This window comes from Poromitra crassiceps (assembly GCF_964638095.1).
Source record: "Poromitra crassiceps genome assembly, chromosome: 4".
Taxonomy (NCBI): Eukaryota; Metazoa; Chordata; class Actinopteri; order Beryciformes; family Melamphaidae; genus Poromitra; species Poromitra crassiceps.
In genome coordinates this window covers 17579599-17593899 of record NC_139626.1, presented here as the reverse complement: position 1 = coordinate 17593899, position 14301 = coordinate 17579599, and the positions used below count along the sequence as shown (strand labels likewise).

At 45.8% G+C, this 14301-nt stretch overlaps 1 protein-coding gene across 2 annotated transcripts in view; it reads left to right on the top strand.

Moving 5' to 3' along the window:
* The first annotated feature begins 733 nt into the window (after window positions 1-733).
* The window catches only part of pemt (phosphatidylethanolamine N-methyltransferase), an 85939-nt gene continuing 72371 nt past the window's right edge, over window positions 734-14301 (top strand). For both annotated transcript variants that reach the window (XM_083634534.1, XM_083634533.1), the window contains exons 1-3: window positions 734-943; window positions 3047-3154; window positions 12421-12536. In XM_083634534.1, coding sequence (XP_083490660.1) covers window positions 848-943; window positions 3047-3154; window positions 12421-12536 — 320 coding nt within the window. In that variant the 5' untranslated portion in view covers window positions 734-847. The remainder of the gene's footprint in view (window positions 944-3046; window positions 3155-12420; window positions 12537-14301) is intronic.

Sequence of the window (14301 nt, the reverse complement as noted above, 5' to 3'; positions counted from 1 at the left end):
TTTAATGTTATCCTTGTAACTTAAGCTGCTCTCGACCAGGTTAAATGTGAAGCATAAATTGCTATGAAATATATCTAAGTAAGAAGTTAACTAGCGTCGTAGCACGGCAAACAGGTTAAACCTGAAGTTACCTCACTAAACCACTAATCTTGCTTCGTGGTATAGGCCTCTGTGCTAGGCCAAAACCAAAACCACAAAAGGAGGCCCCCCCCCATTTTTTATTTTAGTTTATGCTAATTCTTTAAATCCTAGTTTTGGGCTCACTTTAAAATAAATAAATAAAATTATAACGAAAATAATTGTCATAATAATAAATAAATACTTATATGTGGTGAAGGCCAGATTAAAATAACTAAACATTTTTTTTTTTCATAGGCGGCCTATAAAAACACATTTATTTTACTTGTGGAACCAAGTTTCTCGAGATGCTTGTTGCCCGAGGTGAATAAATTCAGTAGGCCTAGGCCAGTAGGCCTACTGAGTTTATTCACCTCGGGCAACAAGCATCTCATTTCAACTGAGAAAAGTAATTCACACAGCATACATCTATGTCAGGTGGTTTGTGGGTGAAGGGTGGACTGGGGCTGTGCGCTATCTGTCAGGATAACTGCGTCCTTCAGTCAAACTGGACTTTGGACCACATTGTCCAGAATGCACTGCGCTGGGTCAGAGGTTATCTGGGCATACGGGAGGCAACTGCAACATACCGATATACAGACTTCTCTTTCACTGAAAGTCTCAGTCTGCAAGCCAGGCAGTTAGTGTGTAATATCGGTTATCAGACACACACACATATAGATACATAGTGGTAACGTTAGTGTGTATTCAGACCATTCAGACAGTGTGTATGAGCGACGCTGTGAGGAAGAATAATCCGGTTGTAGAGAGTAATCCCGCGCTGCTGGACTGCTGCGGAGGGTTGAACAACGTGGATTACAGCCAGGTAAAAGAAGAAGCAGATGAAGGTTCTGTAACGAGCTCCCTGTCTGTGTCTGTCTGTCTGTCTGTCTGTCTGTCTGTCTGTCTGTTAGCTGTCTGTCTGTGCGCTTGGAGCAGAGGCTACAGATTAGAAATAGGAGAAACGCGTGTTGTGTATCTCCTCCTGTCAGACAAAGAAGAACACTTCCGGTCTAGTCCTTTCAGAATAAAAGACTGATTACAATTCCACAACACTCAAACATAAATAATTTCTGTGTGTGTAGGAAAAGAAAACAGTTGATTAGGATAGATAGAGCTAGCACTGCGTTTCCGGGTGGAAACTGCAATGGGACCAGCCAAGCAGCATTTTGGTAAACAAACCGCACTGGGTGGAAACGGTAATGAGACCCGATGGAGTCAGCCGTGAGGCTATTGTTTACTTTTTTTTAAACTGCGACAGTTCACACAACTTTAACTAAACATGCATATATTATACATCAAACTCTTGAGCTACTTCTCCTCTCGCTCAGAATGTCAAAATATAAGAGACAGTCCGCATGTCTGGGAACGCCCATACAGGCTCTAGGAACGCCCACAATAGACACTGGGTTAGCCTGGGGGCGGGGTCAGGGTGGGGTAAATTCCCCCGTTCTATCCATTCAGCAAAGTTAGAATTTAGCTGATAGCCCAGCCCAGGCAGACACGATCGGGGATTTAACCACCGCAGTAAACGCACATCTGAGCAGACGTCTTGTGTTCTGCTCTAGTACCCCCAAACATGTAGTTCAGAGCCGCAGCACCGTCTTTTGGTGAGCCAGCCCATGAGATATATGGGCGGTTTTACCCCACTCACGTGCCAGCCGTTTAACATTTTGTGGGCGTTCCCAGACATGCGGACTGTCTATGACAAGACATGGCCTCAACCTATACTATTAACTGCCACGGGGTTCTGCATTTCTGGGTGGCAAGTGACGACACGCTGATCCCTGTATAGTTTTTGAGATATTAACGTTTGTTTGGCACAACTCATACTAATTGACTGCCACGGTTCCGGGTGTTTAGCGGTCTCGTGACGTCACGGTGATCCCTCCTATGGAGCTAGCTTTGAGTGCTCACTCTAGCCCCAGCTGTACATTTTACTAAAAAACAATCCGAAGTTAAGCTCATTTGCCCCCTTCCCCCCACATAACCAAGATACACCATGCCTTACCGGCACTGTCCGCGCAGTTTACAGTGAGCTACAGTCGTGAAGTTAGCTAGTATCACCATAGAATGGAGGGTAATCAACACACAATGAAATATTAATCCGAAATGCTCATAATCAGTCTTTTTGGAAGGAAAAGAGGTAGACAGCACTACTTTCCAAACATGGCCGCCGACCTCTTTTCCTTCCAAAAAGACAGATTATGTTTTTTTTAATGTATTTTGCTGCTCGGCTTTCTTTGCTGGCGCAAGGCACTCTGGGATTCTGGTGGCATGGTTAGATTTAGTAGCTCCCGCCTCCCGAACTACCCGAAGCTAACATAAGTAAGCTAAACTAGGTAGCTAGCAGTAGGTCTGAGAGAGAAAAGCGTCCAGCTCACGGGTTGAATGAATGCAAGCAGAATGATCTTCCTTGGCAATCGGCACGAGACGTGTCAGTGATACGTCATAGAGGGAGGTGGGTGGCCGCGCCAATCACCTGCCAAGGTGTGCCAAGATGCCTTCAAGTGCACTTGGGTGGTTTGAGAGGTCTCTTTTTAGAGAAAAAAAGAGGAGCATTCAGTCAGCGCTGCTTAGGCAGGCTTCAGCAGCAAATGTGAGAATCCGAGTTTGAAACAAAGTAAAACGAAAGTTACTTATGTAACTACGGTTCTATGAATCCCGGATGACCGCCAGAGCGTTCAGTCACTCAGAATCCTCATGGTTTCGCGAGAAGATTCCATAGGAAAAGAGCCGCGGATGACACCGGAAGATATAGACAAGCCGGCGTCACGCGGGGGTCACGGGTGACTTTGTTGGTATAGGTACTCGACCTGTGCAAGCGCGAGACGAAGATATTCAGTGCTTAAAGCACCGCCTCTGGCGGTCAGGAGGGATGAAATAGAACGGATTTTATATGGCATTACATTCCTCTCGTGTTTTGCAGGTGGACATGGCGCTGCTGGAGGAGTTTGTGAAGTGCATCAACGTTTGGGAGCCCAGGTTCTGCGTGGCTGTGATCGCCATCATCTTCAACCCCTTCTTCTGGAACGTGGTAAGAGCTCCAGGATGGATGATGTTCTCAGCCCAGCCAAGAGAGGCTTGTTCTGGTATCACTTCACCACAGAGCTTCGTTTGACCTCAGACTTAACCTTCAGTCACAAAGTCCACTTCTCATCTAAAAACAGTGTGTTGACGTAGTAAACTGGTTTTGAAATCCTTTTTATTTTCAAAGATTAACCTAAGACTTCTTTGTGTCCGCGTATTGCAGTGGGAGATTCCCTGCCTACCAACATGAGGGTCGCGGGTTCGAGCCCCCGTGTTACCTCCAGCTTGCTCAGACTTCCTTACAGACACAATTGGCCGTGTCTGCAAGAGGGAAGCCAGATTAAGTGTATGTATCCTTAAGCGACAAGGACACATATCCTTACACTACCTTATAAGCTGCTCATGTAAACACCTTTATCGAAATAGTGTCTTATTTAGAATAAGGTCAATAGTGGAGTGATGGCAGTCCATGTAAACATTGTCACTTTCAGATTGGCCTGATGTATACTATTAAAGGTCCTCTAGTCTGCAGGTCGAAGTGTCCTTGGGCAAGACACTGAACCCCAAATTGCTCCCGATGGCTGTGCCAGCACCCTGCGTGGCAGCTTGCCGCCTTCGGTGTGTGAATGGGTGAATGTCGGCACATTGTAAAGCGCTTTGGATAAAAGCGCTATAGAAATGCAGTCCATTTACCATTTACTATTTACCAAAGGTGGCTATAAGTCATTCTGGAGGATGGATTGAGTCAACACAGTTCTCTTTCCCAACGAGTCAAATGGTGATCAGGTCCAGAACACCAACTCCAAGCATAACTGTGTTGTTGACTCAATCCTCTTTCTGGCGTTCTCTCTCTCCTGATTGGATAAAGTGGGATGGGATCTGTTTACTGCAAAGCAGAGCGAGTGGGGGACCCATGTTACTGACCACACACTCGATATCAGTGATTGCTGTCAGAATATAGAGCTATTGAACACTTTATATTTGAACAAACTGTCACTTACAGCGGAGGTAAGAGAGTGACTTGTGGCAGTGCAGTGTGTGAGATGAGATACGTCAGCAGCAGATAAGGTGTCACGCGGACACGGAGGTGCTAGAAAAGAAGTGGGCAGCCTGTTCCTTCCCGGCGTATCCCTCCGCCTCTCGCTGGGCGTCACATGGAGATAACGGGACGCTCTGAAATCCCACGAGATAGTCAGGTAACCGTGGGAACTGAGCGGTTCACTAGAAAGATCACTGTGCAAGCCAGGTTCAAACAACACAGCGCTGGATGGTTGGAAAAGTGGTCGACTTGCACTAACTTAACACCCATTAAAGACTATACATTTTATTCTGTGAACAAACAATTATACACAGGGCTCCCACGTGTGCTTGAAAACTTTGAAAGTTTGTGAATTTGAAGAAAAAAACCAAAGCCTTGAAAGTTTTTGAAAATAGACAAATAGACATGGGCCATTGAAAGAGCTTGAATTTATATATTTTGTGCAAGAAAATAAATTCAAGTTCTTTTGATGATATTTTTCTTAACACGTTGACTGCCAACTGACGTATTAATACGTCAAAAAAAATCCAGCGGTTCACTGCCATTGACGTATCGATTTTTTTTTTTTGACGGTGCTACGTGGATCAATGCCCCCCGCGTCTCCTATGGAGATATTGGAAGTATTGAATGTGTATAATCTATTTTACCGACCAGCTAGGTGGCGACGGTCCTCTCCCGACAGAGAGAAAGTCAACCAAAAGCAGCCGCCTCCCGCGGCTGCTTCCTCCATTCTCAAGGAAATGGCTTGGCGATTTTACAGTCAGAAACGAACGAGCCTCATTCTCATACTGTAGGCGGGGACGCTTTCGCGCTGCTGCGGTGGGGGGTTCCAGAAATGGACTGGGTGAGCAGCATAAAGCCTAGAGTCGCACGGGGCTTCATCGGGGCTCTCAAACCCAAGAGACGAGTGAGACCTATCCACACTCGCTGCCAGGGAGGGAGGCTGCTCAAACTCGCTGCCAGGGAGGGAGGCTGCTCAACTCGCAGCAGCAGCAGCAGAGCACACGCTTGTGACAAACGCAGGCTGAAAGCCACTAGACACGCCCACGGAGGGAGGAGTTGAAGGAGAGGGCGTTCGGAACTATATTGTTTGGATGTCTGATCTCTCACTGATGCCAAAAATAAATGGTTAAAGTGACTGTTCTGCCTGTTTGATTGAATTTCACAAAACTGCGATTATCTCAGCTTTCACTCTCAGACGCTAAAACCATGCTGTACTCAACGGCTAATATCTACATAACTACTAACTCTACAAACTAACTCTTTTAGACAGAGAAAGCACACATTCTATTAGTACTTTTGTGAACTTTGTGTTGACAAACTCCAAGCAGAAAAGAATCCTCGGCTCTTGTAAAATGAGCCAGAATCCTCAAAAAAACGGCTTGGCAAAAGCTACCTACAGCAAAAAAAAAACGGCTGGCAGTCAATGTGTTAACACTCCCATTGGTAAATAGGCTACATTCTGCTGTCTGCATGTGTGTCTTCCGCTGTCTGGGCGTCCTTGTTTCACGCGCCATCTGCCTCCAGAAAGTGCGATGGTCATGGTCATGTTATCATGAGACCGGTGACGGTCTCATAAAAATCCTCAGTGTTACAATAACAGTAATTAACTTTGATCCATGTCTCAAACTCTGCCATGTTGGGTCCGTGCGTTTGAGGGAATTGGCTCTGGGTTCTTGAAAAGTCCTGAATTTGATGTTTAAGAAGGTGTGGGAACCCTGTATACATGCAAATATTTGTGATGATGAAATCAATGTGTTAATGAAAATCAAACTTTGAAAACTGAGAAAGGGCGAGGTGTGCCCAAATCTGTGATAGACGGTGTATGTCAAACCATTCTGAGTGGATAAACTGACAATCAGCTTGATATTTGTCCTCATCTGGCTCCTAACTGCGTATTTCTTGTTTCTCAAAAGCTTCTGCAATCAGACTACTGATTGCCATGTACTTTATCAGTAACCACGCACGCATGCACGCACATGCGCGCGTGCGCAAGCACACACACACACACACACACACACACACACACACACACACACACACACACACACAGGTTAACAGGTACATTTCCACTCAGCTCATGCATTATCAACCTGCCGTGACACAGCGAATGCCTCGGCCATATTCCATGTCACATGATCTGCACTGCATATGTAGCCCACAGCTCCACTGACCCACATCTCTTCATAATATCATGATTTATTACACAGCCTTGTTGAATTCTCCATTCTGATTCGTCTGTTATTTCTCTATAACTAAACAGACCAGAGGCCATGTCCAGGTCAAGTCCGGTCAGTTTAACGTCAGCTCATTTGCGCCACCCTGTGGCAAAAAAGTCAGCTAGGACTCCTAGCTGACAACTAGGAGTCTGTTAAAATGGTGAGGTACAGCCAGTGCTGTAGTGCTACAAAAAAAAGGTGCGTAAACTATAGATTTTTAAGGCAGCTTTCTCATGCCGCTGTGCGTCCTCGCCCGCCCCGCAGCACTACATCACTCACTGATGACATCACAATTGCTCGAGTGACATCACTGATGATGTTATAGACATTATGACATCACCAGGAAATATTCACATTTACATTTGTATTTTTGTATTTTTTATTAAAAAAAATAGTCGATTATACGATTATGATTATAAAAATAAATTAGTTGACAATACATTTTTCCAAACGATCGAGAATAATCGATTCATCGATAAATCGTTGCAGCTCTATATAACACAATAGTGATTCAGCCAGGGCAGGTTAAGTGGGGAGAGATCCATGTCACGCAGATAACCTCAAATGACCGTGATACTGCTGACAACATACTAGTTAATCCAAGTCATTAATCCAATTCTTTCACCCTTGTTCATTTAGTTCAGTGTTTCCCCAAGATATATATTCACGACTTCTATGAAGGATTAGCCTCGTTATTCAGTTTGTTGTTTTCCCTCTCTCTGTCTCTGGAGTCAATTAGAGAGATTGCAAAGGTGATGCGACCCCAGAAGCACCCACACAGTGTGAAGCACCCACACAGTGTGAGTCATGCTGCTCCTTCACTGCTGCTGGGCTTCTTCTTCAGGCATCTATTACTCATTCTTTCTCTCTCCTCACCACATCATCATAAAAGGGAGCAAGTGGGCTCTGTTTGTCTTTGTCCCACTGATAATGTCACAATGTCACAACATCATCTGGGGTTAAGGGCCTTGCCTAAGGGCACCTCGGTGGTGGTAATGAGGGAGGGGCAGGCACTGCCTTTTCACTTTCCCCACCCAGATTTATCTTGCCGGTCTCGGGGATTGAACCGACGACCTTCCGGTCACAAGCTCGCTTCTCTATCCGTTGAACCACCACTGCCCCGATCAATTGTGATGTCATCAGTGATGTCACTCGAACAATTGCAATGTCATCAGTGAGTGATGTCATCAGTGATCATCAGTGATGTCACTCGAACAATTTGTCCCTTAATAAAGCCTTCAGTTTGAGCAGTGTGTTACAGTGACAGACCTACAGACGGAATGGGTGTTGGAGCAGGGCGTGGCGACTGGCCGCTCCACCATGCCGCTGACGCAGGAGACCTGGACAAACTGAGGACCCTGCTGCAGGAAGAGCGCTTCAGAAGACAGATCAATGAGCGGTGTGAGTGGACCCCTCTGGGGCTCGCAGCCATGTGGGGTCACGCTGCCTGTGTGGCCTACCTGATCACCCAGGGAGCCCAGGTAGACCTAGCTGATGAGTGGGAGAGCACGCCTCTCGAAAGGGCCGTGGTCTTCGGTCACCTGGACTGCGTCCGCATTCTCCTGGAAGCCGGGGCCGACCCCAACGAAAGCGGACAGAGCCCATACACCCCGGTCTACCATGCTGCATGGGAGGGAAGGCTGGACATACTGCAGGAACTCATCAGGTTCCGTGCCGCTGTTGATGTGGACAACATTCACGCCCTCAAGAGGTCTCCTCTCTACATCAGCACTAAACACAACCACCTGGACTGCTTCGGCCTGCTGCTCCAGGCTGGCGTTCTGTCCCGTGACGTGGCTTCTCTCCTGCTGGAGGTGGTGCTGCTTAACAGGTGGCAGGCGGCCTTCGTCAAGCTGCTCCTGGATCATGGCGCCGACCCGTCCCTGGTGACCTGGGTGCAGGCACAGCTCGAGGGGAGGGCGGATCCCGAGGCTCTCAGGGTCTTTTTGGAGGCCAAGAGATGTCCTCGCAGTCTGGCCCACGTGTGTCGGATGCGGATCCGCCAAGCGCTGGGTACACATCGCCTGGACCAAGTCCACTCCCTACCACTAACACAAGTGATGAAGGACTTTGTGCTACACCAAAAGCAAATACTGTCTATTTTCATTTCCTATAGTTAGGTCTTCAGTGACTATTTCAAACAAATCCAGGACAAGAGATTAAATACCATCAAGATAAACCACATACGATCCTCCTACTATAATTGGAGAGCTGTATGTCCATGTGTGCTCGGTTCATCGTCTCCAGAGTCCCCACCCTAGAATTGAGTGCGTAGCGCAAAGATTCTAGTTATCATATGACAAGAGCCTGTAATTTTTTACTTTTACTCTAGTAAACAAGTTGAATCAGTACTACTTTTACCAGTCTTTTTTACACAAGTAACTGTACTTCTACTTAAGTAAAGAATGTGAGTTTTCCCATCTCTGTCGAAAGTAGGGCTGACCCGAAAGTAGGGCTGACCCAAAAGTAGGGCTGACCCAAAAGTAGGACTGACCCAAAAGTAGGGCTGACCCAAAAGTAGGGCTGACCCAAAAGTAGGGCTGACCCAAAAGTAGGGCTGACCCAAAAGTAGGACTGACCCAAAAGTAGGACTGACCCAAAAGTAGGACCGACCCAAAAGTAGGACTGACCCAAAAGTAGGGCTGACCCAAAAGTAGGGCTGACCCGAAAGTAGGGCTGACCTAAAGTAGGGCTGACCTGAAAGTAGGGCTGACCTAAAGTAGGGCTGACCTGAAAGTAGGGCTCACCCGAAAGTAGGACTGACCCGAAAGTAGGACTGACCTGAAAGTAGGACTGACCCGAAAGTAGGACTGACCCGAAAGTAGGACTGACCTGAAAGTAGGACCCAACATGATTCATTATGCATCAAGATATATTTTTACTTATTCTCTCAAACAAGTACATTTAAAGTTTAAACTGTGACAGTTTGACCATGCAGCCAGCAGGGCCTACATATGAGCACATTTGTTTTTATGGGCTATGACTAATTAATTTGATCTGATTACTGTTCATTTTGTAGCCGTTTTTGTTTCAGTAAAAAGGAAAATTCATTGTTATGTTTATTTGAATAACTGAAGCTTCAAAGCAGCCCCAGAGCAGTGGTTCCCAAACCTTTTTCAGGTGCCCACACGGTGGCGCAGTGGTAGTGCTGTTGCTGCCTCACAGCTAGAAGGTCCTGGGTTCGATTCCTGCCTGGGACGCTGAGGGTGTGTTCCCTCCATGTCTTTAGTGCCTACTTGTCGAAAGGAGTTTCCGCTGTGTGGAGTTTGCATGTTCTTCCCGTGCTCCCTGGGCTTCCTCCATACATAACCCCCAACTAAAAACATGCAGAAGATGGTCGTCTGACCAGCGGCGGTTGGAAGAAGTTGGTCCCCGGGTGCTTCACTGCAGCTGCCCACCGCTCCTGGCCTGAACCATGGAGGACGAGCCAGGATGGGTCCAACACGGAGGACAAATTTCACGCTGCCTCCAAAGCATGTGTGTGTGTGTACTGGCTGCCGTGCATGTGTGTGTGTGTGTACTGGCTGTCGTGCACGTGTGTGCATGCCAAAGGGTGTTTGTGACAAAATAAAGACGGGGTTTGTCTGTCCGGTTTAATCTTTAATCTAATCTTAAAAAATTACAAAACACGGCGACCCAATTCAGAATGTGCCTTATCTATAAATCATGAGAAGAGCGAATTTGTGCATTTCTGAACATTCCTGCCATTTCCACATCTATCCACCTTATTTTTGGTGGCCATTTTTGCCTGATCTGCTGATGGGTGCTTCTTCCGGTGTGATCCTCCCAGCCTTGTTGCTGACAGCTTGACACCCGTCTGGGCGAACGGAGCAAATCACTAATCAGGTCCAGCTTGGCAAAAATCTCGTCGATAAATATCCCTTTAAGAGCGCAGTGCATTGTTTATAACGTGGCTATATTCATAACGTTTTCTATCTCGGATACGTTATTTCGAATCGCACATAGGTTACGCCAAACCCCACATAGGTTACGCCTCGAATCCCACATAAGTTACGCTAAAACGCACATACTTTACGCCTCGAATCGCACATAGGTTACGCTAAAACCACCACCGCAAAGCGTGTGGGTTTCAGGACGAAACAGACTCGAGCCACTAACGTCATCTTAAGAGCACAATATTCCTGGAATGCAAGTTTAACTAAACAGTTACATGTCCTCTGCATTCTACATAAAATTAAGATATTACGGGTTGTTTTATTTTGTATGTTACATACTTATTGACCAAGTTATGTTCAATTCAGCCAGGGTACAAGAGACTGAGTGTAGGCAGCCATCTTTTCAAATCAAGTAGAATACATTAGGAAATGGCAAGCTGCAGCAATAGTCACGTTAAAACGGACCTTGTACGCACAATTATTTTTTACAGTGGGGCATTCAAAAATAAGGTGGATAGCTATTATCTTGAATAGGTCAACCAGAGAGATATACGTTTGATAAATTACAACTTTGTTTTATGCAGGTGTTATTGAAAACATAATGCTACAAATGTTAAATATTAGACCAAATACAAAAGCATAAGGCGGATAAGGTTACAGTGTATATTTTTTTTTTCTTCCTCTAAATAAAACAATATGCACATTTTAAATTTAGGGTAGTGCATTTAGGCGGAGTTAACAAGCCCTCGCTTTTCCCCTCATCAGTAAACACAAACAGAATTAACGCTAGCCTTTGATACACTCAATCTTATAAGCAGGCCTACAACAATTATTAAAAAATATTCCGTAGCAGCCTATCAAAATCATGCTTGTTGTTGAAAGATTTTTTAACTGCTCCTATCAGAACAACTATAGGCGTGTGTTTGAGTGCAGCACTACTACTTACTGCTTGGACCCTGTCATAGTTCTCCATATGTCTGTCCTGTGGGCTGTAAAAAAAGATTTGTTTAGTTTTTTGGGGTATTTTCGTACTAATCATGAGGCCAAAATGTGAATTCATAAATAATGTATAACACAGCCCCGCCCCCTCTCTCTCATCAGGTGGGTAGATGTAAATTCATAAATAATGTATAACATAGCCCCGCCCCCTCTCTCTCATCAGGTGGTGAGATGTGAATTCATAAATCATGTGTAACATAGCCCCGCCCCCTCTCTCTCATCAGGTGGCGAGATGTGAATTCATAGCGACTTTGAGTATCTAGAAAAGCGCTATATAAGATTAATGTATTATTATTATTATTATAATGTATAACATAGCCCCGCCCCCTCTCTCTCATCAGGTGGCCAGATGTTAATTCATAAATAATGTATAACATAGCCCCGCCCCCTCTCATCAGGTGGCCAGACGTGAATTCATAAATAATGTATAACATAGCCCCGCCCCCTCTCTCTCATCAGGTGGCCAGATGTGAATTCATAAATAATGTATAACATAGCCCCGCCCCCTCTCTCTCATCAGGTGGCCAGATGTGAATTCATAAATAATGTATAACATAGCCCCGCCCCCTCTCTCTCATCAGGTGGCGAGATGTGAATTCATAGCGAGTATCTAGAAAAGCGCTATATAAGATAAATGTATTATTATTATTATTATAATGTATAACATAGCCCCGCCCCCTCTCTCTCATCAGGTGGCCAGATGTTAATTCATAAATAATGTATAACATAGCCCCGCCCCCTCTCTTTCGTCAGGTGGCCAGATGTTAATTCATAAATAATGTATAACATAGCCCCGCCCCTTCTCTCTCATCAGGTGGCGAGATGTGAATTCATAAATAATGTGTAACATAGCCCTGCCCCTTCTCTCTCATCAGGTGGCGAGATGTGAATTCATAGCGACTTTGACTATCTAGAAAAGCGCTATATAAGATAAATGTATTATTATTATTATTATTATTATTATGTATAACATAGCCCCGCCCCCTCTCTCTCATCAGGTGGCCAGACGTTAATTCATAAATAATGTATAACATAGCCCCGCCCCCTCTCTCTCATCAGGTGGCCAGATGTTAATTCATAAATGATGTATAACATAGCCCCGCCCCGTCTCTCTCATCAGGTGGCCAGATGGGAGTATCGCACTCGGAGCCTCAGCAGGATGTTTGGTAGCCCCCACCTGGCCTGCTACAGCCTGGGCCTCCTCATCATCCTGCTCAATGTGTACCGCAGCCACAGGTCACACACACACACACGCACGCGCACACATACACGCACACGCACGCACACACACACACACACACAGACACATACATTTGTATTCACTTCCTTTCAATTCAGGTCAATTAATCAACTAATCAATTAAGTCCCTGTGAAATTCAATTTTACCTCCTGGAAAACCTGACATGAATAAATTAATTTCTAACCAATAAAATGATCAGAACAGTCCCGCCCCTCCTCCCATCATATACAGTATGAAAAAGGGAGTAAGTGGGTTCTGTCTGTTTCGCTGTTTTAATTTTTGTCCCACATTGGATGATGTCATCAGTAATTGTGATGTCACTGATGATGTCACAATGTCTATGACATGCGAAATTGAGCAATTGTGCGCTCAGTGACGTCACTCGAGCACTCCATGATGTGATCAGTGACGGTCACTCGAGCAATTGTGATGTCATCATTGAGTGATGTCATCAATCGGTCCAAAGATGACTTCTTGCTAAGGCAAGTAAAAAGAGAGTTACAATAATCCAAACGAGATTAAACAAAGGCGTGAACAATCATTTCCAGCTCGGCTTGAGAGACAACGGATCGGAGTTTGGAAATGTTCCTGAGATGGAAAAAGGAAGTACGGGCCAGAGATTTAATATGATGTTCAAACTTCAAAGCTCATAGCTTGATCAAAAATAACATGGAGATTCCTCAGGTTAGAAGACCTCACAGTAGAGGAAAGAGACCCCATACATTGGGGTCTCTTTCCATACATTGTCCCCATACATTGGGGTCCTAAATCTCTTGCCTCATCTGTCCAACAGACCCTGAGATCCAATTTCAGCTCGACTTTAACTGCACTCTTTTTCCCCCCACACACGATTAACGCACGCCTTGGGGCGCGGAACGGCCACGGCATGGAACCCATGTTAATAGACGGGCGAACGTGGCGCAGAAACGGTTACGTTTCTGTTTCCCCCCCCTGCAAGGTCCCTGCGCCAATTGAAGATTGCTGCATCTGTAACAGACGAATTAACTCACAGCTTTATTTTCTCTCTGCCTAATTGTCTCCTTGCCTAATTGTCTCCTTCGCTAATTGCCTTACTGACTGATTGACTCACTGACTGACAGTCGTGTCTGCTCACAGACATGCAGAGATCTCACTCACTGACTGACAGTCGTGTCTGCTCACAGACATGCAGAGATCTCACTCACTGACTGACAGTCGTGTCTGCTCACAGACATGCAGAGATGTGACTCACTGACTAACAGTCGTGTCTGCTCACAGACATGCAGAGATCTCACTCACTGACGTACAGTCGTGTCTGCGCACAGACATGCAGAGATCTCACTCACTGACTGACAGTCGTGTCTGCGCACAGACATGCAGAGATCTCACTCACTGACTGACAGTCGTGTCTGCTCACAGACATGCAGAGATCTCACTCACTGACTGACAGTCGTGTCTGCTCACAGACATGCAGAGATCTCACTCACTGACGGACAGTCGTGTCTGCTCACAGACATGCAGAGATCTCACTCACTGACTGACAGTCGTGTCTGCTCACAGACATGCAGAGATCTCACTCACTGACTGACAGTCGTGTCTGCGCACAGACATGCAGAGATCTCACTCACTGACTGACAGTCGTGTCTGCGCACAGACATGCAGAGATCTCACTCACTGACTGACAGTCGTGTCTGCGCACAGACATGCAGAGATCTCACTCACTGACTGACAGTCGTGTCTGCGCACAGACATGCAGAGATCTCACTCACTGACTGACAGTCG